The sequence below is a fragment of the Rhopalosiphum padi genome, chromosome 2 (genome assembly GCF_020882245.1).
Source record: "Rhopalosiphum padi isolate XX-2018 chromosome 2, ASM2088224v1, whole genome shotgun sequence".
Taxonomy (NCBI): domain Eukaryota; kingdom Metazoa; phylum Arthropoda; class Insecta; order Hemiptera; family Aphididae; genus Rhopalosiphum; species Rhopalosiphum padi.
In genome coordinates, this window is record NC_083598.1 from 85267146 (window position 1) to 85295141 (window position 27996).

At 31.9% G+C, this 27996-nt stretch overlaps 1 protein-coding gene across 2 annotated transcripts; it reads right to left on the reverse strand.

The window, feature by feature from the left end:
- Positions 1-184: 184 nt before the first annotated feature.
- LOC132923326 (uncharacterized) lies at positions 185-25811 on the reverse strand. Of its 2 annotated transcripts, XM_060987237.1 has the most exons (10): positions 25332-25811; positions 14250-14536; positions 13085-13242; positions 10612-12424; positions 9345-9523; positions 8923-9275; positions 8632-8802; positions 7133-7327; positions 6244-6324; positions 2204-2338 (listed from the first exon to the last, which is right to left on the reverse strand). In XM_060987237.1, exons 2-9 carry the CDS (start codon positions 14512-14514, stop codon positions 6279-6281), a joined length of 3180 nt encoding a protein of 1059 aa, XP_060843220.1. In that variant the 5' UTR covers positions 14515-14536; positions 25332-25811; the 3' UTR covers positions 2204-2338; positions 6244-6278. The 2 variants fall into 2 exon arrangements, with proteins under 2 accessions (XP_060843219.1, XP_060843220.1); XM_060987236.1 differs by lacking the exon at positions 6244-6324 and having other exon boundaries at positions 185-2338; positions 25332-25809.
- Between the last annotated feature and the right edge of the window lie 2185 nt (positions 25812-27996).

The window sequence follows — 27996 nt, forward strand, 5'->3', positions numbered from 1 at the left end:
TTATTTTACGTTACGATAAAATTATCAATTTACTTATACAGACGTTTTACTTACCGTCTTATTGTTTCGTCGTTAAATATCCATCGACTTACTTACAATTTACCAAATACTAATAAGATAATTACAGGTAGGGATAGTGGTATATAGGTGGTAGTAAAAATGAAAAATAATTAATAGACTAATATAAATTGTTTTCGCTTTAATAGTAATCTCTTTCATACATAATACACAAATAACAACAGTATAAAATAACATGTTTTTCCATGTACAATATAGGGTTAAAAATTAGAAACAAATCAGTCGTACATTTATTCACGTACGTTAAATAGACTTAATTTCATGCAATAATCTTCTGTTTTGAAAAAAAATAAAATAAAAACAATATAAAATACAATTTAAGAATGAGCCAAATTAGTTATTTTAGCATTTTATTTCGCTATAAATTGCATTATTAATCAATACGGATAGTATTGCCATTACTCTGCATTAATAAAAAAATTGCTCATTTTATAGTTCAATCTTAACAACTAAATTATTAAGTGAACAAAGTTATCCAAGTGGAAAAATTATGGTCTAAAAATTTGAGAAACATAATATTTGCATTGTCTGTGGAACAACAATGATTTCCTATATAGCCTATTCAACGTTTTTTATTCTATTTATTTGGTCTAAAACATCTAGAATTTAAAACTTAACAATAAATTATAATAATAATAATAATAATAATAATAATAATATAATAATAAATATATTTCACACTTAGGTGTGTAATTTTTACTAAACCATGTTAAAAGATTCTAAAAAAAAAAAATGTACTTGCGTGAAAAAGTTCCTTGACCAAAATTGGCCCCGCATACAGTACCTACTATAATATATTTATGGAATCTTTGGTCAACTTTTCACACGCAATTAACCAGAATAAAAACGCTGGTTAATAACGTACGATTTATTATAATATAAACTTATATTTAATAATTTTAATAATAATAATAATAATAATATTAACTTATTATAATATTATAGATTCATAAAATATTGGGAATATCGAGTTTAGACGCATGCAAATTGCTCAATAATATTGTACGGCATAATAATTTGCAATATTACGGGTAGTACTTGTTATTATATATCGATTTGTAGAGTAAAAGTATATCATGATTATTGCCACAGTCGGCCTCAAAGGAACTTTTAACACATCTATCCACGCAGAATACATTGTCACATGTGTAATAATAATTAATAGTATGTTATAATAACAATAAAACGTCTATGAAAATGAATAAATAGAATATTTTTAAACCATTACCGTAAGAATATCGTTACATTATAATATGTATAGTATTATTATTTTAAAAATGGAAAGTGAAAAAGTGGCTGAAGGACAATTTTATAAACGTATAGTGGAGATTGTTACAGAATCATCGTACGTAGGTGTACAACAACCATCGTCAGCTCATTTTTTTTCTTTAAAGAATGGCAGTGCGTAATATTTAACTGTTATTTTTTAATTTATTATTATTATTATTATTTTTTTTTTTGTACAGAATTTTGTATCGTGAGCACGATTTTTGTCGACTATGATCGAACACCTACGCTGCAATTTACGCTTCTCTTTCTACTACAACATTATGTAGAACTTGCACGCCGCACGGCGCAGCTAGTATATATATATATATATTATATTTTCATACATAGTATAACATAATTATAAAAATTAGACGGGCACATAATACACGCGTAAATAATAAACCTATTATAAAATATCGTTTCGACGTAGGTATGAATAACATAACATATATCGAAATGAATATAATAACAGTAAGTAAACAGTATTTCATAACAGTGAATTATAATATAATATTATGTATTATCATTATCACCGAATCGAATTCTGAGACGGAAAACGACGAGAGGGTTGTTTGGTCGTACACTATACTCATAATTCATAGGGCGGGGAACGACGACGACGACGACGACGGTTGTTTGTTTTCGGCGTTTTTTGAGTCTCGTTTAAGTCGTGTCGCTCCTGTTCCTGGTCACCGCGGGCCACGTGTCATGTCCGCCGTGGAGGTGACAGTCGCACCTGCAACGGTTGTGGTCCGCGTGGGTGGACGAAGATCGCCGGCGGGGTCTCATGGACATGGGCAGGACGGTGATCTTTTTGGGCGACCTGGGCTTGAACGCCGCCTCACCGCCGCCTTTGAGGTAGTCGTCGTCGTTGTCGAAGTCGACCCAGCGGCTCCGTGAACAGCTCGTCGGCACGTTCACGCTGCGGGCCCGGCGACGTCTCGGCGGATCGGTAGTCGGTGTCTGGACGGTGGTTGTGGGTTTATTGAATCTTTCGGAAAATAAAAGAAGAAAATCTTGTAATGATGACGTCACAATCGTTGGTAACGTAATGTGCAGTTATTAATCCCTTAATAATAATTATAATGTTAGTTATAAAACAGAACTTTAAAATGGTATGAAATACACCTGACGATTGGGTTTTCCTAAGATTGACTGACAGATGATGACGGGAAATACCATGATTACCTATCCACTAAAATATTTTTTTTTTATTAGAAATCAAAGGGTTATTACGGTGAGAAATCGTCTGTAAGTCGGATGTCCGCTAAACCGTGTCGTTTCGTGCTCTACTCGTAAATACATTGGTAGGCAACAAAATATTGGGGACACAACACATACTATTTGAATTACATTCAACTCTACACGACACGATATAGTGGAAACTCGGTTTATCAAGTACTATTCAGTTTCTGTGGTAAAATTATGGTTACGTAGAAAAATCTTAGTACAGTGTACTTATACGGTACACGGTGTAATTGAAATACTTATTAATGTCTTCATGATTTATGTTTTAATTTAAGAATCATTGTGTTCTGAGGGCTGTGGTCGTGTTCCTTGATAATAAATTGAGTTTATTTCTAACATATTTTTTCTGATCACATTAACAGATTTGTTACCTAAATATTATTTAATTTCCTAATTTAAATTCTTAAATCGTTAAGATCTTTGTTTTTTAATTCTAGTAGGTACATCAGCATACATCGTATAAGGCACAGTGTTAAATTTCCAACGAAAGTATTTCTAAGAAAAAGGTATAATATTAATAAGTAATCTATTATTAAGTCATTGGGTAATTATTTATATATTAGTAAATAATATGGGACAGTACCGTTTCCTTCAACATAAATATTTTGCATCTTCTTCCAAACATGGTTTGGATTGGAATCATAGATATAAGTATTACAATTTTAAATATTATTTTTTTATATTATGTATGAAATTAATATAGAAATTATTTGATTTGTTCTGTTATATATAAGTGTATTGCATAACATTCCTAATGTTAATAATATACAATATACATAGGTGATTCAAAAGTTGATAATAATTTGTGTATTTTATTTTAACCTGAAGTTATTAATCATTATAAATCTAAATTATTGTTAATAACTTATAATAATATATATTATTATATTTTATTACAACGATTTTTGATTTTAATTAATTACAAATTTTGTTGTTTATACATATACATAATGTAGAATTAGAATAATAATATTGACCATTAAACCATTCCTAGGTATTCAAATTAATAATTTTTGTTTACTTTTAATAAATAAATTACAGTATTAAAATTTCTTGTTTTGATAATAGACGAGGAAAATGATTTTCATTTTTATTTTTGTTTTGGAGGAAAATAAATGCTAGAGAAATACGGTACATGGAGGGAAATGGTTACTGTCATAATATTTTGTTGTCTTTTCATTCAGAGGTTTATAATTAATAATCATTAATCGCATACCTATTAGGTTTAAATCGCTTATGTGTAGTGCATACCGCTGCTGTGCGAACGGGCTACGGGCATCGTGCTTATTTATATTTCACGTGGCTCATGTGCACTGTGCAGACATTATTTAGATTACTGCTACACGCATATAAAGTATCAGTCGTGTCAAAAAATAGCGGGAAGTGGTCAGGTAACGGAAGTGGTTAGTGCTTTAATATGGTTAGTGATTTAATGCGTTAGCAGTTGGTGATTTGAATGTAGATCTACGTACCTACCTATTAATTTTAATTTGACATTGTAACATTTAATTTTGAATTTTTGCATAGAAAATAAAATATTCTCACATATTATATTGTAATTGTTAATCATGATTATCAAGATCGTAATTAATCGTCATTATTGATATTACTGAAATGCCCGTCTATGTAGATTATTCCGATCATCGGAATCCGATGGATATACTATACTTATCTATGATTTATACAGTTTTACTTTCGAATATGTACGTATGCCATGTTCATATAAGCAGTATCTACTCCACTAGTTTATCAAAAAAAAGTAGGTGCCTACGTACATTAGAATAATATTCGTTAATGTGAAATATTATGTGAGATTTATTATAGTTTCCAAGAATATAGTATAATAATATTATCATGATTTTTTTTTACGGATTTTGCCTGTGAGATATATATATATATGTATATTTATAGAGCATCAGCCAGACTACCGTTGCACTAGTTTCAAAAATATATTACAATAAACATGCGCTGAGCTGAGTCGCAAACCATTTTACGGTACTGTTACACACGTATGTGTACTTAAAACATATCGATAAAAAAAAAATGTTTTGTACTTTAATCGTACCATCTGCACGTGGTGCGTTGTGGAACGAAATATACATAAAGCCATAAAGCCTTGCAAAGTGTGGTTTTCATGTTTTCATGTTTGCCTGTTTGCTGTCGTTTAATATTGCAGACGGAGTACGTATATGAAAAGGATTTATTAGATTTATTGTGATCGATTGTTATTTGTTATTATATCCCAAAGCATACCCATAAAAATAGCATCACAAAAAATCCATACCACTAGTTCTGGTCCCAAGTTAACAGTTCAAAACTTTAACGTGGATAAATTACTATCGGTTTCATGATGGCAATTAAAACGAATTCTGACTAAGTTTTACTTTAGTCATGCAGTGATTTCTTTTTGTTTTATTTCCACCGTAATGACTATCATCGACAGAAATGATAGCTTAATTAAATGTTCGTTTAAAAGTTAAAAGCAATACGGTGGGTTAATTATATTAATTTAAACATCTGTATAAATTATATTATGATAGATAGATTGTAAATATGTCTTGTCGAGTTTCTTTGATCTTCCTATTTGTTTAAAAATCCAAAAATAATTTATTTGTTTACGATTATTAAATTGTTTGAAATCATAGTTAGAAAAACGAACATTTATAATATATTAAGTAGGTATATTATTTTACTTTAATACGATTCTAGTTCAGAATATTATGTTTGAAGCATTAACGAGAATTATTCATGCTTTGGTAAAAATAAAAATACAATTTAAGGGTTTATTACTACTTTTAGGAGATACGATTACCTACGTATATTATGATAAACAAAAAGACAGACTACAGAAGGGTACTCGTACCTTATTATACGTACCCGAAAACATTAAGAGCTTAATAGAAATTTATTATTCTATAAAAACATCTAAATAAATAAGTACTTAAGTAAATATCTACAACTGTAATATATTAAAAATTTAATTTAGTTAAAGTATCGCATATTCGCATATAATTTAGTATAACAGTTGTTCCATTAATTAAAATATGTTCGGAAGGTGTTTTGGTATGCGTATATATATTTTTTTTTAATAATTTAACGAAAATATGCATTTATATTTTGATGGGTAAAAATAATAATAAAAACAAAAAGCATAATAAGTTGTTTTTCACTTTTTATATGCTATATAATATTATGCCAAGAACTTTGTGCATACAGGTCTTAAAAGTTAACAAGGAAATTGAAAAAGACATATTATATTTTTAAAAAATAAAATTGTTTTATACGTATAGTATGAATGAAATAACCATCATGTTAAAATAAACTAAATTAAACCATATTATTATTATATCAAACACAAAATTACAATTGAACTCATTCCAAGTAAACGTACACAAAGCTATTTAACGCGAAAATGATGTTAGTCTACATAATAATATATATGTGACGCGTATCGACATCGCTTATATTGTTATATTGTTGGGTATTAATGCATTATCATTTATCCCATTGTTATTATTAATGTATTATTGATTAAACGTTTATATATACAACGCATAATGCATATAGGACAATTATAGGTAATATAGGTACATGCACACGTGCGTCAATGTCATAATATATTTTTTCGGTTATCGAACCTTTTCGTACCTTTTTTTTGTTAGAAAATTTTGGTTTACAATACACTATTTTGACAACGAGGAAGCTTGTTTCTTCAAAACTAACGATTTTCTGGAAAACAAATTCATCCGTCTACATGTTATATGTAGTATAAACTGTTGTAGATATAGATATATTATATTGTATTTACAATTAACTCATATAATATAAATATATGACTACAGCTGGCTCGGTTTCACGTATATCGACTAGTGAGTTGTACTCGGTATATAGGTAGTAATAATAATAATAATAAAAACATTAATCAGGGCTTGGAATTTATTATTTACAACAATGAAATATGTAAATATATAATATGCACTAAAAAAACTTAAATAATCATTAAAATATAATTATGTATATTCAATTGCTTTTTATAAATTATGCACTTTTATAGAAAAAGTTAAAAATAATGAATAATGATAATACAATACATTTTAATATGGAAAAATATGCATTATCATATTAAACCAATTTTACTTTTTTAAACTTCAAATATTAATATTAAATATATTTATAGTAAAAAATAATTATTAACTCTATAGTATAATTCAAAATATAGATGGCCTGCATGTTACGCGAATGCTCTTTATTTTTAAACTAGATTTCTTTTTAGCTGACATTTTTTCTTGTTATTGTTGATTTATCAACAAAATATGCGTACATTATATATATGTGTATAAAATCTTTGAAATATATGAAAACTCACTTAAATTTGGCAATATATGCAAAATTGTGCAATTATATTATATTTTTGGTTCAAGTATATTGTATTATGATACAAATTTCAGTTTCCTAACAATTAACAAACATTTTGTAATAAGTGGATAGTGTTCCAAACCTTGATAATAAAAAATAATGTGACTTGAATAACACTTACTTCGGTAGTATGATCTGTATTTTGCTGGCGACGACCGGTGGGTCTTCGAATGCAGCTGCGATGGCGTAAGTTCCTAGTCCCGAAGGCAAATCGGTGGCACTTGGTGTGCTGCACCGGGGAGTTGGCCTATCCAATGAACAAGTCTTTGTCTCGGCGATCCGATGCTTGACGGGTATAATTGGCACGGCCACAGATCTGAAAGCGATATCAGATTTACAACATAATATTATTATATAAAAACGTCGACTCTAAATCAATGATAAATTACAATTATCACATTGACAGGTATGCAAATATAGCATTATTATATAAAACTACCACGGTTCAATAGTATACGTACTTTGTATGTTAAATAATATATAATGGGAAAAGTGAAACGAACATATAGAATAGTATAAGATTAACAGGCTTTCTACAAGAAGAAGAACCTATTCACAGTGAAAACTGTTGACTTAAAGACCAGACAAATTCTTGTAAAGAGTGTTTTGTACGGGACAGGGACTTGGACGATACCTACTCAAAGTGAAACGAAAAAGGATCGAAGAGAGGAAAATTAGGAAGAGGTAGACTTAGACTAATAATTATATTTATAAAACAGATCATAGAAGATATAGGAAGAATTACTTACAAGGAAATTATGTAACTATGATAGGGACAAATCGAAGTCCATTGAAATCATCTTTAGAACAGATACCAGGCGGTCAAAGTATTTGGATTTAATTCAATTGCTTTCTTAAGGTTGTTTGATATTACATATGCCTATTTTGTTTCCGTTATTTGTTGATGGTCATGCAATATACTTTAACGATTATTTGCCTTTTTGTTTTGCTGACAATATACAAATATTCACACGTATGAGCGTGATGAAGTTAGTATTCAATTATAGAATTACCTTAATAGTTTTGTTGTCTTGTATAAGTCGATAGGATTTGAATTAAATATAAGTGTAATAATAATCTTCACAAGGAAATAGTATCCTATAGTAGTATTCTAGGGTGGTAAAATGATTTTTAAATTCGGCCTTTATTTCAAATTTATTAGTAGCCTTAGTCGAGCACCCCGCATAAATATATGTTACATGGCGCTGAAATTACTTAGCTTTATCATGGGAAAAGCCTATTCTTTCAAAAATGAATTATCCTTGAAAGTTCTCTGGGATCTTCTTATAGATTGGAGAGTCTTTTCAAATCGAATGTATTTAGCGACGGTTAGTAAGGTTTGTTGGATTTTTACTTGGTATCCCTATGTGCATCAGAATAGAATCCTATTGCTACTAAACGGATAAATCTACCTGGCTGATTATTCATATCATGGCGATAATTTTTAATAAATTAACTATATTTGTTAACATTACTATAGTTATATACTTATATCATACAAGTTTAATATACTATCTTATTATAAATGATTTATTTGTGTATATTTGTAAGCTTGTGTGAATAGTATTTGTTTAAAAAGCGCTCAGCTTGATATAAATGTTATAAATTACTTGTACAGACCTTTCTAGCGGAAGTGTTGTTGGAACGTGCGGCAATTCGTCTTCCACCGAATTCGGGTGGCTGAATAATTTTTTCTTCTCTTCTTCCGTGGCAGCAATTGAAAGCGATGACATAACTTCTGAGTCTGGTGACGTATCGTTGCTGTTAGCTGAGTGTACTGGATCTTGTGATCTGTATAAAGTTAGTTAAACAAATTTATATTACATGTAGATATCATCTCATGACGTTATTGCAAGGTAATTGAGCTTGCGTTTTACGTATAATACAGTATTTAATATAAAAATTATTTACCTACTGAATCCGGGCGATAATGATGACTCTTCGAGTTTAACTAAATTATTCGTAATTTTGCAATCATCACTTTCGTTACTATTCCAAATATCATCTTTGATGATTTGAATATTTTTAACGGTATCATCGACAACATTAACTTTGTCAATTGATTTTATTAGCATTTCATTTTGGTGTGTTACCAAATCGTCGAATAATTTTTTATTAGATTCGGTTTCTGTTTCTACCTGCTTAGGTTCATATGATACATGAACAACTGCCCTTGTGATATTTGAATTTGAATCGCTAACAACGAGTTCATCAAAACTATCATTAGGGGAGTGCAATGGAATTATTACCGTATCCTTTTCTATCTGAAAATCATATTACCACTGTAACGTTTTATCATTCAAAAGTTTTTCAATCATTCGCTCGGCACTTACATCTTGATTAAATTTGAACTCTACGTTAGTGAATTTTGGATCAATATCAACAAACTCCGACACACTAGATCGTTTTGGAGATTTCTTGTTAATACTTCTGAAACTGCTAGCTCGTTGTATAAGTGATCCCAACAATGAACGACTTGATCCTCTATGGTCCTTAGATTTATCCAGTGTACCTAAAGTACATATATTTTATAATGCCATCCTGAACTGTGAAATTTAGTTAAATGTTAGTAGATAGAAAATAACACACGGAAAACTAATTGGGATGGCGAAGGAGTAGGCCTCTGTACGTCTTCAACGAGAGTGTCCTTCCTCTGTGATTCTTTCGCATTTCAACACCCCAGGAGGACTTATATCCGATATACACCATCATATATTATACAAGTGTTTGAAAATATCATTATGGAATTACTAAAATCTCTCCTAAGACTTATTAAATAACTGTTATAGTGATAAATTATTTATTATTATTTATATTGCTTAGTTTAATTTTTTTACATTTTAACTAGATCATGAGTTCTACGCGCCATTAGTATAAGTGTATGCCGCCTAATCTAAATTATATATAATTATGTTTCTAGGATCTAAGCCTAAAGAGCTTCTTAGTGTAATTTTTATCCAATATTCATTTTTATTAAATTAATATTTTTTTATAGTTTAAGTTTAAGAAAATATATACACTGCATACCTATTAAAAAACTGCTATGAATTTTAAATAATTAGTTATGCACATACTTAACGTTTATCACATTTAGATTTATTAAAATTGTATATTTTTTTAGAAAATATTATCGAATTGAGTTAAATAAGAAACAAAAAATAAATTCTCTTATTTTTATGAAAATACTGATTTAGTTATGTCCCAAATTTTAGAAAGTAAATGATTTTTATGAAATAAGTTGATAAATACAATTTAAATAAATTATATTTAATGTATTAGTTTACTCCTTAAAACTTCCTCATATAACATAAAATGTTGTGATTTTGAAAAAATTATTTTATTGAAATACCATGTTAGTCATGTTAATATTTTAAATTGTCCATGTAAGTATGGGATAATTATTATTTAGTTGCTATATTAACAAGTGTAAATATAATAATTAGTTATCACGATCAGCGTATCAAAAAATATATTAATTTGTTATGCGCACTAAAAACAGCAGTTAAGAAAGCACTGGGTTATTATGATTTGTTTAATAGCTAAAAAAAAAAAAAAGTAAGGCGCCGAACAAAACCGATTTTGGGGAATTTTATTGGTTACCGGTTTTCGGTCTGGCTTCCTTGGAAGACTCGGAACGCCTCCTGAGGATCTGAGCTTGCGATGAAGAGACAGATTGTAGCTGACCTGAATCGTCGTCTTCGCTTTTAAGTGGTATGATTTTCACTAGATCGTCAGATTTAGGTCTTCCTGAATTTTTTATGACTATCTGTTCCGGCGGTGGACTTCCCGGTGTACAATGCACTTGGACTTTAATCATTTGTTGACTTTTAGCAGGTGGCGCTGGATCACATATTCTTCTACCCGATAAATCGTCATCTGGTTCACTTATAAACTTTTGAAATTCATCTAGAATTCCTGGACTTACAGATCTGCTACAGGGAGCTTCATCTGGATGTAAATCATTGTCATGTTTTCTTGGTGGTGGTGGTGGTAGTAGATCATCATTACCTTCTGGTTCTACAATGAATTTTTGGAACTCTTCATAAATACTTGGTGAGATTGAACGAATGTTACTTGAAGTCGATAATGAAGGACTACCTTCAATAGGATTTTTATATGCCGTGTGAGGTAATGTCTTATGTATGATACCTTTTTCTTCATCGTCTGGTTGTGCCATAAACTTATGAAATTCTTCGTGTATTGATGGAGATAAAGACCTCCCGAGATTTGGACTATCTGTTAGTCCCGACCCAACTACAGATTGAACTTCACGACTCGTAATGGAAATGGCCGAGCAACGATTTTTTGTATCGAGTTTTGTAATATTTACATCTCCGTCTTCTGGTTCAGAAATAAACTTTTGAAATTCTTCAAATATTGATGGTGACATGGATCTGGAAGAGCAATCTTGATCTATAGACTTTCTTTTAGTCATTTCTATACTCATCTGTTTTCTTAACTTTACAGGTTGTATCGGAGCTCCATCAGCTTCTTCATCTGCGCTTGATATGAATTTTTTAAATTCCTCTCTGATTCCTGGAGAACTTGACCTAATTGGTCTCCGTATTCTTTTAGACGATTCTATAGTAGCTGGATCTCTATTGATAAAATCTACCAATGTTCGATTTGTAAATGGCTTTAATCGTTTAGGACTAGTAGGATTAACAGATCCTTGTTCTGATGGATCAGGGTTTAATGGAATGTAAATTTGATTTTCCCCCGTAGATACCTTTGGACGAGATGCATTTTCTCTTGGTATAGTTGTTGGGACTTGTTTCGGTGCATTACCCTGAATTATTTCTATATCGTCGTCATCAAGACTTTCTAATGGTACAAATTTTTGTGTTTTTGGGTTATCAAGAACGACTTTTACTTTTGAAGTAGATTTTGTTTTTGTTTTCCTTTCTTTTGATTCGTTTTCCATGGCCAGTTCTTTTGTAACTTTTATTTCTTTAACCTCTTTTGTTTCTTTTGATTTTGTTGTTTTCTTTACTTTTGCTTTAATTTGATCGTTTTTTATTTCTTTTTTGACAGATTCTACGTGCACTTTTTTTGGTCTTCGTTCGGTCTGAGTTTCAATATTCGCTAATTTTGGCCTGACAGTTGGTTCACTTAGATCGTCGTCTTCGTCGTTGATAGGAATCAGTTGGCGATTGGCAAAGTGTTCAGGTGATTTTGGACCACAAAAAGATGTCTCCAAGAGAACTCTGTGCGGTGATGAACCTCGGGAAGCTCTGGAATAATTCGATGCAGCAGACAAACGTGATGCTGCAGAAGCTATGGAGGCAGTAGAGTGTACTGATCCTACTGAAGAAACTCTGCTACTTCGACCACTAATGCATAGAAAACCGGATTCGCTAGCTGTATCTCTTCGGTCAGCAGCAAAATCCGTATCCATAGTAGCATCAGAGACCTGTAAATGAAACAATAAGTATTTATTGAAAATATTAAAATAATATGTACAATTTAACCTTAACCTTAATATTAAAGATATTTTCTTTATTAATTTTGCTATTATACATTAGTTAAATTAATAAAACAATTTTTTGAATTAATTTATATGTTAATTGTTGAAAATATAGTTATGTAGTAGTTATTTATTTTGAATGCATTGCTTCAATAATTATTTTTTTAATTAAATAGTTAATTTTTTTTCAACTCTACAATAATCAATATATTATATCCAGTTAAAAGAAATAATTTAACTGGAATTTAACTTTAAATTTTAAAATTCAGCATTCATGAGTATTTTAGTTGAACGATTTATGATTAACTGTTTTGATATGTATATTGTATAATTATTAACTATATTATTGTTAAACCGGTAAACATATTTTAATGATTTGAGAAGAAATATTTTTTATTTACCGATAAAATTTCATTTAACCAATATTTTGAATGATCTGATTTAAAGTAGGTCAAAATCAGAGTAAAATGAATTTGAATATTAAAATATATTTATGGAAAAGTACAATATTTAATATAATTCAAAGGTAGTTCGATTAAATAGTTTGACTTGTTTGTAATTTTATCACTAAATGGAATTACATTATTATTTAAGTTAAAATAATACCGCGTATTGAGGCTGCAGTTTTGATCGCCGCCTTCTGATTTCCGATTCAGTTAAATCGTGAAAGTTTAATTCTTCAGTACTACTATGGAGATCAGGTATAATCTCTTCCGTATATCCTAGACCAGATTTGACAGATTCAACTGATTTTCCGTCGGCGTCTAATAGGAACAAAAAACAATAACAATAATAAAAAAAAATTGTATGATAAACAACAATCAAATTATAACCAAACGTTGTACATCCAAATTACACGCTACGGTTGATTTTTAATTATATTAAACACATTTTATTGCGTTTGTTAAACACGCAATGTTTACTCATGCACACTGACAAGGTTTTTGTAAAGCTAAAAAAAAATAATATCTGGTAATTATATCTATCAAACTCTTGTAGAGAATTCCGTTTAATTGGATATAATGTTTGCCAAGATTATATCATATAAACATTTAACCGGCTGATAAACGGGTCTGTTAAATGTCTAAAATTCGCACCCTTCTTCTACCCGCAGACGGTATACCGCTTGTATCCATTATTTTTAGCTATTACGTATTAAAACGTTTTATTATAGACCTTGCTTGAAATTCACTTTTGATTTCGACGGCCAAACTAGATTTGAGTTTTGGCTATAAACCAATAAAAAACGAAAAAAGTTGATTTATACTTGATACCATGTTCAAGTCTATTTCAGCGGAGATTGGACGAAGGGAAAAGGAGCTGCAAGCGAAAGCAGGATTTTTAATTATGAAAATATATGTTCAAATATATCTTTTATAACGTCATTATGGTTCACTAGAAAACGAATTTTTACGAAAAATATTCCTGTATGGATGGTTGGAAATACGTTAAAAAACTTAAGTATAAATAAGAAATCATACTAATTTAAACTTTATATGTGATTACTGATTAGATAGTAGATACGTACAATAAATCATAAAATGTTATTGTTATATTATAACAGTAAATTTATTTTTAATTTGTATCCTTCTTACCATCTCTCTTTCCATACTCGATTATAAGTACCTTAATTACTAATTGTTGACTAATCTGACTCAAAAAATATGCATTTGGCCCAAGAAAAAGCCGAATATGGCTTGTTTAGACTATGATATTATATAATTTTATAGCGTATATATTTATAATATTTTATTTAGGTACTTAAACTCACCGACGAACAAATCTCTCTCGGGACTACTGTCGTCGTGATGTGAAGAACTGCTGGCTCGAGAGATGTCTATCCTTGGGGTATTTGGCATCGCCAAACATATCGTCTGTTGTCTCGACGCTTTGGCCGGCGTGTTCGGCACTTCCTCGATGTCTTCCAAACATTTGTTTTTGGCGTCAGCTTCCGGGCTGTCTAATAAATCCTCACTGAGATCTTCGGACGAGGCCAACGGAGGCAATTTCCTCACGTGTTCCGCACGCTTGTCCATGTCACGCTAGCGGCACGGTTGCCTGAAACCATCATTTCACAGGTATTTATATTAATACGCATAAATATTATATTGTGAGACTAGTACAAGTTGAGTTCGTGTTATTTGATTTTTATACTCATTATATGTAAGTATATTAATTTATGAGATCAAAAACAATGATTTACATGTTTTGTAATCACATTAAATCACTGTTGTCTTGACGAAAAAAAAAAGAATTATTAGATCAAGTCGTTTTATTTATTGTTAAATATCTTTTAAAGGTACGATGTTTCATATCCTCCGAAGATCTACAATTTTTTATCACGCATAATTGTATTCCTTTACTGAAACTATCGTGCTATATGGTTGACAGTTGTGCATTTGTGCTAGGCACAAGTTAGTAAGCTATAGATATGTTAATTATATTATTATTTATTATACGTAGGGAATTTAATTATTCGCAAACATTTATTTAACATAAATGTTCGTCCGTTAAAGGTTATTTATGTATTATGGGCTGTACCGTACTAAGGGCGTGCATATGTGTGTGTGGTACTGTGGTGTGTGCACGCGTGTGTGTGTAGCATCGCTTTATCGATCCGTGAGACATCAGAAAGTCCCAATGACCTACAAATCGGCCACATTGCGTACGTTATACACATGTACCTGCTGACATTCAACGAATTCTCTTCGTGTTTGCATTGTAGTTAAAAATAACATCGAAACAGTGTCCAAGTTATAGAAGACATGTTTTTTTTTAAAAGAAATATTTCAAGTTCACGTTGACCTATATGAGATAGGTATACTCAGCCACTACGAGTAGATGTTAAAAATGAACGAAACGAATAATAATTATTTAGGGCTTTTTACACACGAATAATGCAAATTTATGCAATAGCATTTGTGTTAATAATGCACTTTTAAACACACTTCAAAATAATGTCATTAAATGTACAAATGGGAACACTCGAAAAAATGTATTGGTGAATCCCCGAGTATTGAGGTCAAGTAGTTTCAGTCACCAAATTGTATATATAAAATATGAATTGTACCTGGACCAATGGGTGGGGTGGAAACTAATACCTCTTGCCTTTTTTCACCTCTCTTAAGAAAAATCAATAGTCTTATCCTGAAGTCTTATCTTGATTTCGATCGGAAGCCTTTCAATCATTATATTATTTCTTTTATAAGCTATTACACTTGTGTCTTGCATTATGTATTTTTTTAAAACAATGTTTATATATTTTAGTTATTTCAAAATAATTTCACAGTTTATTTAGGTTAACTGAGGTAAATAATATTTATTTTTAATTTCTTTATTTCACTAATATTTATTAATTAATTTGAAAATTCCTGTTTGGTGTATTAATATGATTAGTTAATAGTTTTTTATTTTCACATGATTTAAATAAAAATATTTATTTTCAATATTAATTTCGTAATATATCCATAATCGAATAAAGTATAAAATATTAGATTTTTAAAAGTGTATATTTCTTTTTCTCTATGCACAATAATCATTTTAAAGTACATAACTTGTTAGTTAATATATGATATAAGATATTGGAGTAGAAATAGTTATTAATTTATCACATAAATTATAATGTACTGTGTATTGTAATATTGTAAGTTTGCTAGTTAACTTAAGAGATAGTTTTACGTAGAAATAGAACCGTGAACGACCCGACCATCTTTTTGAATACTTGGAAAGTTTGATTTATTAATCAAGTTAATTTATTAGATGGTTGTTCAATAGAACTTAAAAAATTATTTATCTCAAATTATCAATCATATAGTTTATAAGAATTATTATATCATAATATGCGTCACTTACGGTGACAAATTAATACAAAATTATAATTACAATTTGTCTATTATATGGTTATTTATTAAAACATTTACGAGACTTTAAAATAAATTTAATGCTAAATAATATGCAGAAACTAACAAAATATACACTATTACACGTGTCATAGTTATTTACTTAAACTTAGATGTACTGTAAAATTATTTCTTTAGTTCTTAACTCGATTAGCATTGAAACATTTGAACAAATACAAATAAGTATAATAACATAGAGTAAATAAAAATACTGAAATCCTTTCAAAGATTACATTTTATACGTGATTTGTGATTTAAAAACAATTTATATTGGTCAAAACAATATATACATATTTACATAAAGTATATGTTTAAATATATTGTTGGAGTAAAGCATAATGCTTATAATGTTCAAAAACGAAGATTTATGTATATTTATATATACTTAAGTTTAACTAGGTACCTTAAGTAGAAATAATTGTTGATGCATTACGGAATCACTTGAATTTAATTATTTTCAATTGTTGATTAGTATTTAGTTTATAATACTATAAACCATATTTTGTATATTGTGGTAATATAATATTTAAATATTAAATGTATAAAATAATCAATGAGTACGATTTTATTCGTGAGCCACTTTACATGGACTATAGACATAAATAAACACGACAGTGTCATGTCAACAAATTGCTTTCATGATATATACGATATACCCACTGGAATTGTCCGAGTGTTGAATAATTTATGGACAACTACCCTAATATTATATTATCTTTTATGGAAAAGGGTTAAAACACCTAAGATATAATCGATTAAATTAATTATATCCTGTGTCATTAGGTAGGTAGTTGAAGTGATCTTGATGGAGAAAAAATATCTAACTAATATTTTATTAATCAATGGTTAACGTTAACCATGGATTAAATGTAAAAGTAATATTAGAACAGTACTAAGTGAGTTTTCAAAAAAATAATAATTTTATTTGTTGTTTAGTCATTTAATATTGTATCAATATAATTTTAGAGTGGTATTCAACCTGCAAGCCTTTGCAAAATACTAGCCTTATATTTGTACGGGTTGTGTTGAGATTTATCGTTTAAACATTTCGTAATATTACGCTCACACAAAAAATATAATAATGTTATAAAATCGAATAAAACAGTTATAACAGATGACTCCGCGTAATTTTGTTTGAACTTCAGACACGAAAACATTTCAATTAAGATTTTTGGTTGTTAATATATAATTGCTGTGCTATATATCGTGTTATATTACGTTTAAAAACCTATCACTCCAGTAGAGTAATAGAGTGGTCTTTATAATTTGCGTTTCTCGTTTATGAGCACGATGTCATAAATAAATATAGCTTAATTTATAAATTATGAGTGTTGGGAAGTAAAATCTTGTACGAAATTACTTAATCCACTAAAATATAGGACTTTTTTATTTTATACCGTTAAAATTGTGTAATTATTGTTATAAATTGATGATCATTAACTATTATAGATTTAACCCGTACACGATGTTATGTTATGAATTTATGATAAACAGATATAATATATTATGTAATATGTAAATAATGTATATCAAATTTTGAAAAACTGCAGTACAAAACAAACTAGGGGTCTCGTTTACGCGTATTGAAATACATATCGATATAATATTATGTTAAAATATGCAGTCAACAACCGCGTGTTGTCTACTCGTCATGCACATTCATCTTTCTGCTGTGTATTGTATATACCAACGTTCAATACATAATGATATAATGATATAGCTGATGCTGCCGTTTTGCGATTATTTCGAGATATGCGTGCAGTACGTTCGGTTCAAAAGATATGACGGTCGCCGGGTAAAATTGGAGACCAGCGAGCATATCCCTTCGCCGCACACTGTGGAAATTTAACACCCAGTGCTAGACGAGGTGGAGCGAAAAGACTATGGTTACCGAAGTGATAATATAGATCGCAGTCATTAAGAGGACGCCACACCCACGTAATTTGTTGTCTCCCGGAGATGTTTAATTTCGATATTTTAGTTTTGAAACGAATTATGAGCATTTTTAAATTGTTTTTTTCTCATACTTTTACATATTACACATTTATAACTGGCTTTAAATCTAATATATCGTAACAAACTACTAATAGGTACATACAGATAATTTTGTTATATTTACATTTTACACGCATCTGTAAAACTGAGATTATAAATTCGTGGATGTGGTACGGGTGTACATACATTTTATTTTAAGAGGGGTGGGAGAGAGAAATAAAAACATTCTCAAAATATGAGCTAAAAAAAAACTCTTACGTACCTAATTCGATAAAACGATAATAATCGAGTATTTTTAATAGTAAGATATAAGTATTAAGTAGTGATCAATAATAAACGAATTGTTTGTGCTGTCTAAGACAATTAGATAATGCATACATCATAGAAATATATTTATCAAATGATTTATTCACGTATTAGTTTTTCAGAGGGGGAGAGCAAGTGTCTTGTATTTTCCTGCCCATGGAGTGTGTCACTCCTAACGCGGCTGTATCATACTATATCATTATTTATAATTCATACAATATTCAAATATTGTTTTATATAGTATAGTTCCTTGCCACGAATGGACAATAATAATAATGATCATCCATGCTTATTGTCTTGCAACCGACACATTGCTGATTTGCTCATTACATTATACTATTTAGCCACGCCCGTGGAATTCATATAATTCGTTTCCGAAATAATTTCCGCGCTTCCGTAATCTGATACCACGGATCCAAAACGCCGTTTTCCGTGGCCGGGTGATAAATCATTTTAAAATATAGTGTATTACACCTTAATATCCTGTCATCTAAATGGCAATCGTCCGGTTGCGCCGCGTCTCATATTGATCTATTTTAGTTTTTCATATCCCGATTGCGGCCCATGAAATGTAGGTGGTTCAGTGTATTTTTACACAATAAGTATAATATTGCGTATTCATGAGCTTATAATATTATTTTCGAGCGAATAGTGTTTTCAAGTTCATTAAAGATAAAAAAGTTGATAGACTGCAAGATTCCAAAAATGGTGGGATGCAGCTGTAATGTGGTTGATACAAAAAAAAAAAAAAAAATGAAAAAATTTGAAAAAACCATATTATTATTGTTTATTATAGTATAGCGTTATATCATATTATTATGCTGTTATTACTTATTAATTTAATGTGAGTTTGTTTGATTATTCGTTTTATAAGGCTTTTAAAGAATAGAATTTGTATTCTAAATATTAAGAGAAAAAGATATTATTACCAGTATATTACGAGATACAATAAAATTACATATTTTATAATATAATTTTAAATACATGAAATTGTATTTTTACTATACCTATTTTATTTATACGTTTATATTTTATTTTGTGAACCAGTGTGTGTTAGGATATAATCGGGATATAAAAATAAATTAAATTATGTACTAAAATTGTACTTGTATTTGTATTTTTTCTAGTAAAAAATAGCTACCACAATTTATATTTGTACATCAGTATGGCCTACACGAATTCAGGCCGCGACATCTTGGATCCATACGTATCTATTATCACAGTTGCTGTCGTACAATAAGCATGGCAAAATTAATGGGTTGCTAGCCTTAAGGCCAACACTTGGGTCGAAAAATACTTAGTTTTTAGTCATTTTAAGTGGGCCCGTTATAAAGATCTACCTTGGGTTTCTACGGACTTACCTCCGGCCTCGATAACAATAAATATCGTGTTCTGTAAAACCATTTGCAGCGTTTGGTCGATGACTGTTCAAACGTTTTACCACCGTGAGGTCACGACGTTAAATTTATCGTCGTAGTCAAATGTGCATATTATATATGTATAGGTCTGCGTATTGCGTAAATCGCGAGGCATTACTGAACGACGTTTAAAAGAAAAATGGATAAAAAAAAACTACACATTTTGTAATAGTATCTGAGTATCCGATATCGGATCGGACGGTTTGGCGAATGCATTATTGATGTCGGATAATAATATCGTTACACAATAATGTATTACCCTCGGAATTATTATAATATTATTTATTATATTATTACAATGCCGCGATCGCGCGTCGTTTGTAAACTTATTGTCGTTTCCCCGCAATTACCAAAACATACGATCTCGTTACCGATTTAACAATCAAATAATATTTTATGCACAAATAGGCACGTATAATACACGCGGCGCCGATAAAATCGCACGATATAAATTTCCCTACACACACGTCAGATGTTATAAGTATGACTAACAATGGACATGGAAAACGAAAGTTTTCGGGGCTTAGATAACAGTTTCGGGTCATATTAGCAAAAGCAAGAGTGTCTAATTCATTATTCATATTTACGTACAAAGCTACGATGAATAAAATGTATTTGTTTATACGTATTTTGGCATCGTTCAATCCGATAAATAAAGCAGGTACACCCATTCACGTCAAATTGCGAAATTAATTACACGGACGTGGTTATATAGCTATTTATGTCGTCATCGTTACAGTACGGGGTGTAATGGTATCGAAAACAATAATTAGCAAATACGCTCTTTTTTTTAAAGTCGGTTGAAGATATATATATATATATAAATATTATAATATAGGCGTATTTCGTCTACATCGGTGTATAAGTATAATGCACTTTAAATATTCGAAAGTTTCATTACACGGCGAGAGGTTGTAAGTGAATAAATATTTTTAACGTTGATTTTGGTTTTTATATTATTTGCATAACATAAAACATAATATTAATGGTAGTCGAGTTATTTCTAAAAATCGAATTTCAAAATAATTGGGTTTAGCTTTTCGTATAAAAATACGATTTAGTGGTCGAAATGTTTACGTTGTTAAACTAACCATCTAGAATATAATGAGATTTATTCAAGGAGTGGTTCGTTTTGGATTTTCTCAGAGAAGCAGTTTTAATACAGTCATTTTCTAATGGTATACGAATCGAATTATACAGAAGCAGAATTTATAGTGTTTCATTTAATACGGAATACTCCCATTTTATCCGTGCATCGTTATTATTTTTATGGTTTTAAAATTTGCAGTTATTATTGTTTTATAATATAAATTAACAATAATTTACCTATATATTATTTATACGTTTGTAAAATATGATGACATTTATATTAATTTCATATTCTAAGCTGAATAATTTTAGAATATTGAATCAATATTCGATGCTCTAAAATATTTATAAATTAATGTAATATTTATTAATAATAAAAATGTGTAAATATAAGGTTAAAAATAATAGCCAATAGGTATTGGCATTTGAAGGTCTAAAAACCTAGTGTAGTTAAAAAATAGATTGATTTTTTTAAATGTAGTACTATCATTACTTTGAATTTAAGCTTTGCACACATATAATATAAATATACACATATGTATTATGTATATATACTAATAGAATATAAATAAAATCAACGGACAAATAAGTATGGAGCGCTCGGTCGGGGTATTCGCTTGAATTCTATTCATTGGACGAGTGGATAATCCTATTTGTAAAAGCCAATTGAGTTGGAACATGTATTTTCGTTTAGCGACCACATTTTACTTACGTATTATTGTGTGTATATATATTAAACACTATATTTGACCTTACATGACATAGGTAGCATTAAATAATTTGCAACATTAGGATTTTTAAACATAAACTATATTAATTAGTAGTATAATATTTAATTTATAAATAGATAATATATAATAATTATTAACTTTTTAGCATACATTTATAGTGATTTATGCGAAAGACATAATAATTCATTGAACAAATCAAATACAAAGGTTATAAAATAATATAGGTACCTACAATTTTCTGTATTGATTTAATTTGTTATAAGCTTTTTAAATAAAACTGAATAAAGTGAATACAATCTTTGCTTTTATTATAATCTAATAAATTTGACTTATTTTGTACAAGTATTAAATTATATTTGATGTTGTTTATACTTATACTTTTACTATAACCTATTCAATATACTTAAGAATGCCATTTATTAGTGTTTCATGTAAATTTTAAATCAATTTGTCTTAGACTTTAAGTAAACAACGTGAGTTTTCCACTCTTTAGATATAAATGAAATCTAAATACGGCTTAGTATTTGAGAAAGCATATTAAACACACATAGCATGTCTTTGACTGTGAAATAATTTAACAGTGCACCAAAAAATTATTGACAAATTACGTGTACTTATATTTAATTTAAATTAACTTGTATCGTTCGTATATTTTGGTATATTTTAGGTTTAGGTTTTATATGTATAATTTTATTCAATAACAAAACTAGCAAGAAAAAGATCAATGTAGATAGTTACTTATTTATTAAAATTTTAGTAAAAAACTCTTTGATAGATAATAACTATCATAATTTATAAGTAAAATAGCTAAATTTTAATAAACAAACAATAATAATTAAAGATTATGAAAATATCAATAATTTAAGAGATGTGATTTAATCGTATGCATATAATATTTTACCATATTATTATACTGGTTATATTAATAATCTTTATTTTTTGGAAAATTAATTCCAATTTACAATATATTATTAAGCGGGTACACTGACAATGATTAACATTTATATTATATATTAAGTATAATGATATAATATAATATGTATTGCATCGTTGAGTTATAAGAATATTATAATAATAAAAAAAAAACCATAAAATTGTTTTTTTTTTATTAACAACTATAATTAGTTATAACTGCGATGACAATTTGTTGAGAGATAAATGTATGAAATTAACATATTTTTTAGTGTTAGTGTTAGAGTTATTAAGATATTAAGCTATGAATTTATGAAGTAATTATTTTTTTACTATTTAAATACAATTATGATGATTATTCGCGTGTTCTACTGCATTTATTTTAAGGTTAATGCGTTCAGGTAATTTCGGGCAGTCGATTGAGTTGTTCAATAATAATTTGAATAGGAACTTTAACTCATTTTTTAAAAGAATACTTTTAGTTTAGGGTAGATTAAAAAATATTTTCACCCTTATATACCCTGAATATGGAATTCTCTCGACACGGCCTTTAATAGAAGCAACCTAAGGAAATTAATTAGAATTTTAGATTAGTACAGCATATTAATATTTGATCTTGTATGGCGCATATCGCCCGAAACGATAATTTAACATATCGTTTGTACAACTCGTCTCGCCGTCGTGTTAGCTGGTTATTATAAGTACACACTGGTGGTGGGAGGGGGAATTAGTGGACGCTTATGGCTGAATCATTATACTTTAACTGTATCAAGACTTTCGGTACAGCAATACGGAATGATATGGCCATCGAAATCTCTTACAGTATTACGCGTTGTACACCCGATGCAGTGTCAGTCGTCCTTCTTATAGGAAAGGAATTGTTCAGTATAAAATATATTTTTAATTTTATATACGTGTTGAAAGAGCATGTTGTATCAGTAAGTGTTTTCAACACCTTACCAACGCAAACGGCACAGTAAAATAAGTTCAAACAGAACATGACGCGTGACATTCTAATAAGAGTTTATGGATAGACGGTTATAACTAAATAGAGGTTATATGACAACAGAATATAATAAAAGTCGTTTTATTAAAATACTACTGTGTTGAACTCATTAATAGTAATTATTGAATTTATTAAAAGTGATATAGCAGGTACGCCAATTAATCATTATGTGTGTGATACGATTTTGTTAACATTAATGTGTAATCAGAAATAGTTCAGTTACAGATAAATAAGACAGCCGCTAAGAAGCCACACGGTATGCAGGAAAACTTCCGCTTTGACCCCTTACTTTGAAAACGCCCCTGTGCAATGTATCGCAAAAAGATTCATATCAATCTCAAAGCATTGAATAAAAAAATGATGTGGTCGTTGCAGTATGTCGTATGCCGTTCATTAATTTCGTAATAACAGTAGTGTCGTCGGGATCGATGGAGCGCGATAACCATTGCAGGCGGCGAATAGACGAAGTGGCGTGCGGCGGGGGGGGGGGGGTCGTGTGCGAAAGAATTTATTCGACTAGTATGTCTCCCACCCCGTCCCCGTCGACCAACAAAAGTCGGATAACCCAAAAACCCTTTTCTATCGGGGAAAACCGCGTATAATATACGTACAACATAATACGCGGGTTAAATGAAAAACGAAATATATTATTATTATTAGTGTATTGTCTCGTCTCGGCGAAGACTCGTTCAAACGGCCCGGCCGAGTGCTTTACCTCCACAGAGAAACAGTAGGTACAGCGATGGACCACGGCGCGGTCAGGGTACGTATACATATATATTATGCGTACACCGCACACCGCGGTCGTTCGGTACACTATCTTACAAACCATTAAAACGTCATCGTTGTAAAATAACGATTTCGCTGTAGTATTATAATATTATTAAAATAAATAATATTAACGCTTATTTACGTCATTATATGTAGGTCACGTGCATCCCCCGGGTTGTCACGAGATCCGGCGGCGGCGGCGACGACGAAGGTGACGGTCGGTCGATCAAGTGCGGTGACCTCGGGTTTCGAATAACGTGAACACAACAATAACAATATCATCGAAAACCGATTTGGGAGGTAAGACAAACAACCGCGCGGGGATGCCCCCTCAATTACCGCGATATAATATATACTGTGCGTGTAAACGCGTCAACTGCAATTAAAACATAATAAATGTACGGAACCGACGACGACCGCAGCCGCAGTGGCGTTTGGAAACTCGAAACGTTTCTGACAGGCGAGTCGTGGTGAGTGGAATCACTTATTATATTTGAGCATCCGCCGAAAAACGTACGGTTTACCGTTATACTTTTAATCGCTCGTCGCGGTAATTATTATACACTAAAAACAGTCGACATAATATAATATACTACCCGCTGGCCGTTGTCATCCGACCACCCCTCTCGGAAAAGTTCGGAGACGATCGCACGTTCTCGTCACGATATTAATATTACATAATAATATATTATACTGTACGGAAATATATGTTTTTTTTATACGTACCAACGTCGGCGAATTGATGACGGGCGTCATGACGGCGGCGTCTGGCGCGCACGGCGTTCGTCTTCGGCGACGCCCCGGCGGTTTGGTCGTCGGGGCTGTACTCGTGACGGTTGTGAAATGATGTGCAAACGGCAATACCGATAGTGTTATCGATATGTCGGCGGGCAACGGCACAGTGCACGGACGTATGACAATATACGACGGCGTGTACCGTAACAGCACTACCGGTGAGCGGTAGTCTCGTGGTCGTGCGGCTCGTGCTCCGGTACGAGCGCGCCTCTACCGTGGTATACGCCGCGGTATAGACTATTATACAGGGGTCGTGGTACGACAGCAGTGCGTGTACGTACGTACAGACACGACACGGCAATAATATTATTACTGCAGCCGACGATGCGTACTACTGGGCCAGACACACGGGACGCGCCGATCCGCCGACTGCCGGTGCTGCCGGTGATGACGCTGTCGCTGTGCCGCCGGGCGGCGTTTGCGCGCTCCCGAATCCCTTTCCCCCGCGCCCGCCTCGCGCAAACACGCGCGCACACACACACACACACACACACACACACACACACAAGCGCGTGCGGTCAAACGTGTATACACGTACGGCGATCGATTTGCGCACGCACCGTCGGGGATCCCGGCTCACGCACACGAGCGCGCGGCGCGCAAAATCGTAAATAGCTATACCCGCTGTGCACGCCGACCGCCGTCGTCTCCCGTCGCGGCGGCGGCGGCGGCGCGTATCGCATACGGTATTACACCGTACGACGTTATACGCGCGCGCGCCGCGCTCACTCGCCCCCCGTTCGCTAGGTCGTACGGTGCGACCGGCGACTGCAGCGTGTAGCGCCGCGTCGGCCCACCGTAAAATATCTAATGATACGATGGCATATTACGGTGGCGTAGTAGTGTACGACACGAACGCACACGCACCATCACGCCGTTTGCGAGCGAGCGAGTGCGTCACAAGCGTCTGACGCGAACGGCCGCCGAAATATCATTTATACACTGCCCCGTCCACCCCCGTCCAACCCCATCACACACACAAACACACACACACACACATACACACTCGCGCGCGCGACACGGAACAACGCGCGCGCGGCCCCCCCCCTCGCGTAACGCGTTATAGGGTGGTTTTTTTCCTGGCGCGCGTTGGCGTGTGTGCGCGGCGGGCGAGGGATGTTTTTTTTTCCGACCGGCGGTACGGCGGCCGCGCCCGCAGACGAGACGGTTTGATCAATTACCTACCTCGTGTGTCGATATATGTACGTGTCGAGGTGTGGCCACCCGCCCCGTTCCGTTCCCCGCGAAAATCCACCAGAAGTTATACGCATTGCTCTCTACCTACGCGTATATATTTCTGACATGTAGTAGAGCGGCGTGTGCGTATAATACACAATATTCATCGTTATAACGTACTTTGCGATGTGGTCGATCTATTGTGTGACGTGTTGTACGTCGCGTTTGCCCCGCTGCACCCCTAAATTCAAAATCGGGTTTTCTCGGGGAATATGTTACGGTACGATTAACGGCAGACGGAGGGGGGGAGAGGAGATTTTGAAAACTCCGGTCAGACCGTTGTGGACCTGGGCGCCGAGGACACTCTTCCCCGTAGACGCCCGCAAATGAACATCATTGATTTTTCACGGGGAAATTATATACGAACTTGTCGAATTAACTATATGATTTGGTGGTATAAATATTACGAGACGATATAACGGTAGAAGAAAAATATTGTGAGTTTTGGACATTATAGTGTCTGGTTATGCGCACGTTACGTTTTTTTTTTTTTATCGATACTTTACTTTTATGTCGCACCCACTTCATAGGTATGCGACAGTGACTCTCTGCGGTGTCAAGTATTTTTGAATAGATCTAATTTTATTCACGGAAGCAGACGCAAAGTTTGTTTGATCTAGTAGTTGAAAATGTCAGACGGTGTTGTGGTGTCAGATGTATGTGTGTATTCGTGTCATATTCTGCACACCGCGAGCCGGTGTTTACCTAACTTCGTACGATAACGTAATATACACTACGATAAATTAATATGTTTACGCTGTGCGCTGTTAATAATGTCATGGAGTTGATAATCAATAAACGATATATCCTTACTTATAAACAAGCGATTCAGACGGTTGTATAAGTACCCCTGTTATTGCGATATAATTGTCTACGAGGGCAGTTAAAGGGGTCATCATCATCATCATCATATCCACGCCCTCCTTGCCTTTCGAGAAAGTTTTGTTCACTCGGAAATAAATGTTATTCACTCAAAAGTATATACTAAGCAGATTACTAAAACTATACGAAAAGTAAATTCGCATAATATAATATAATACAAGTCGCACAATAAAAATTAAAAAATTAAAATTCATATCTGTAACTCGTTTGAATTACAATTACACATTTACACGTACACGTCATGTTTTCGTTTTAGATTATTACAGGGTATGTAAAACGCGATGTGGGTATAAAACGAGCGATAAATATTGTATTTCGTTCAGATTTGTTATGTTATTATATTCTATAACCCGGTTACATGCAGTTATAATGCGGTATATCATATTGTATATATTATGTATAATACAGTAGGTACTAGGCTTTTATTGGACTCCATGAACTTAATATTTTCTAGTGTTGCGTATTACATATATATATA

Coding starts and splice junctions, on each gene's coding strand:
- LOC132923326 (XM_060987236.1), bottom strand. CDS start 14,514: ATGGACAAGCGTGCGGAACACGTGAGGAAATTGCCTCCGTTGGCCTCG. Junction 13,243..14,249: donor CGAGAGAGATTTGTTCGTCG/GTGAGTTTAAGT, acceptor TGTTCCTATTAG/ACGCCGACGGAAAATCAGTT. Junction 8,803..8,922: donor TTATCGCCCGGATTCAGTAG/GTAAATAATTTT, acceptor AACTTTATACAG/ATCACAAGATCCAGTACACT.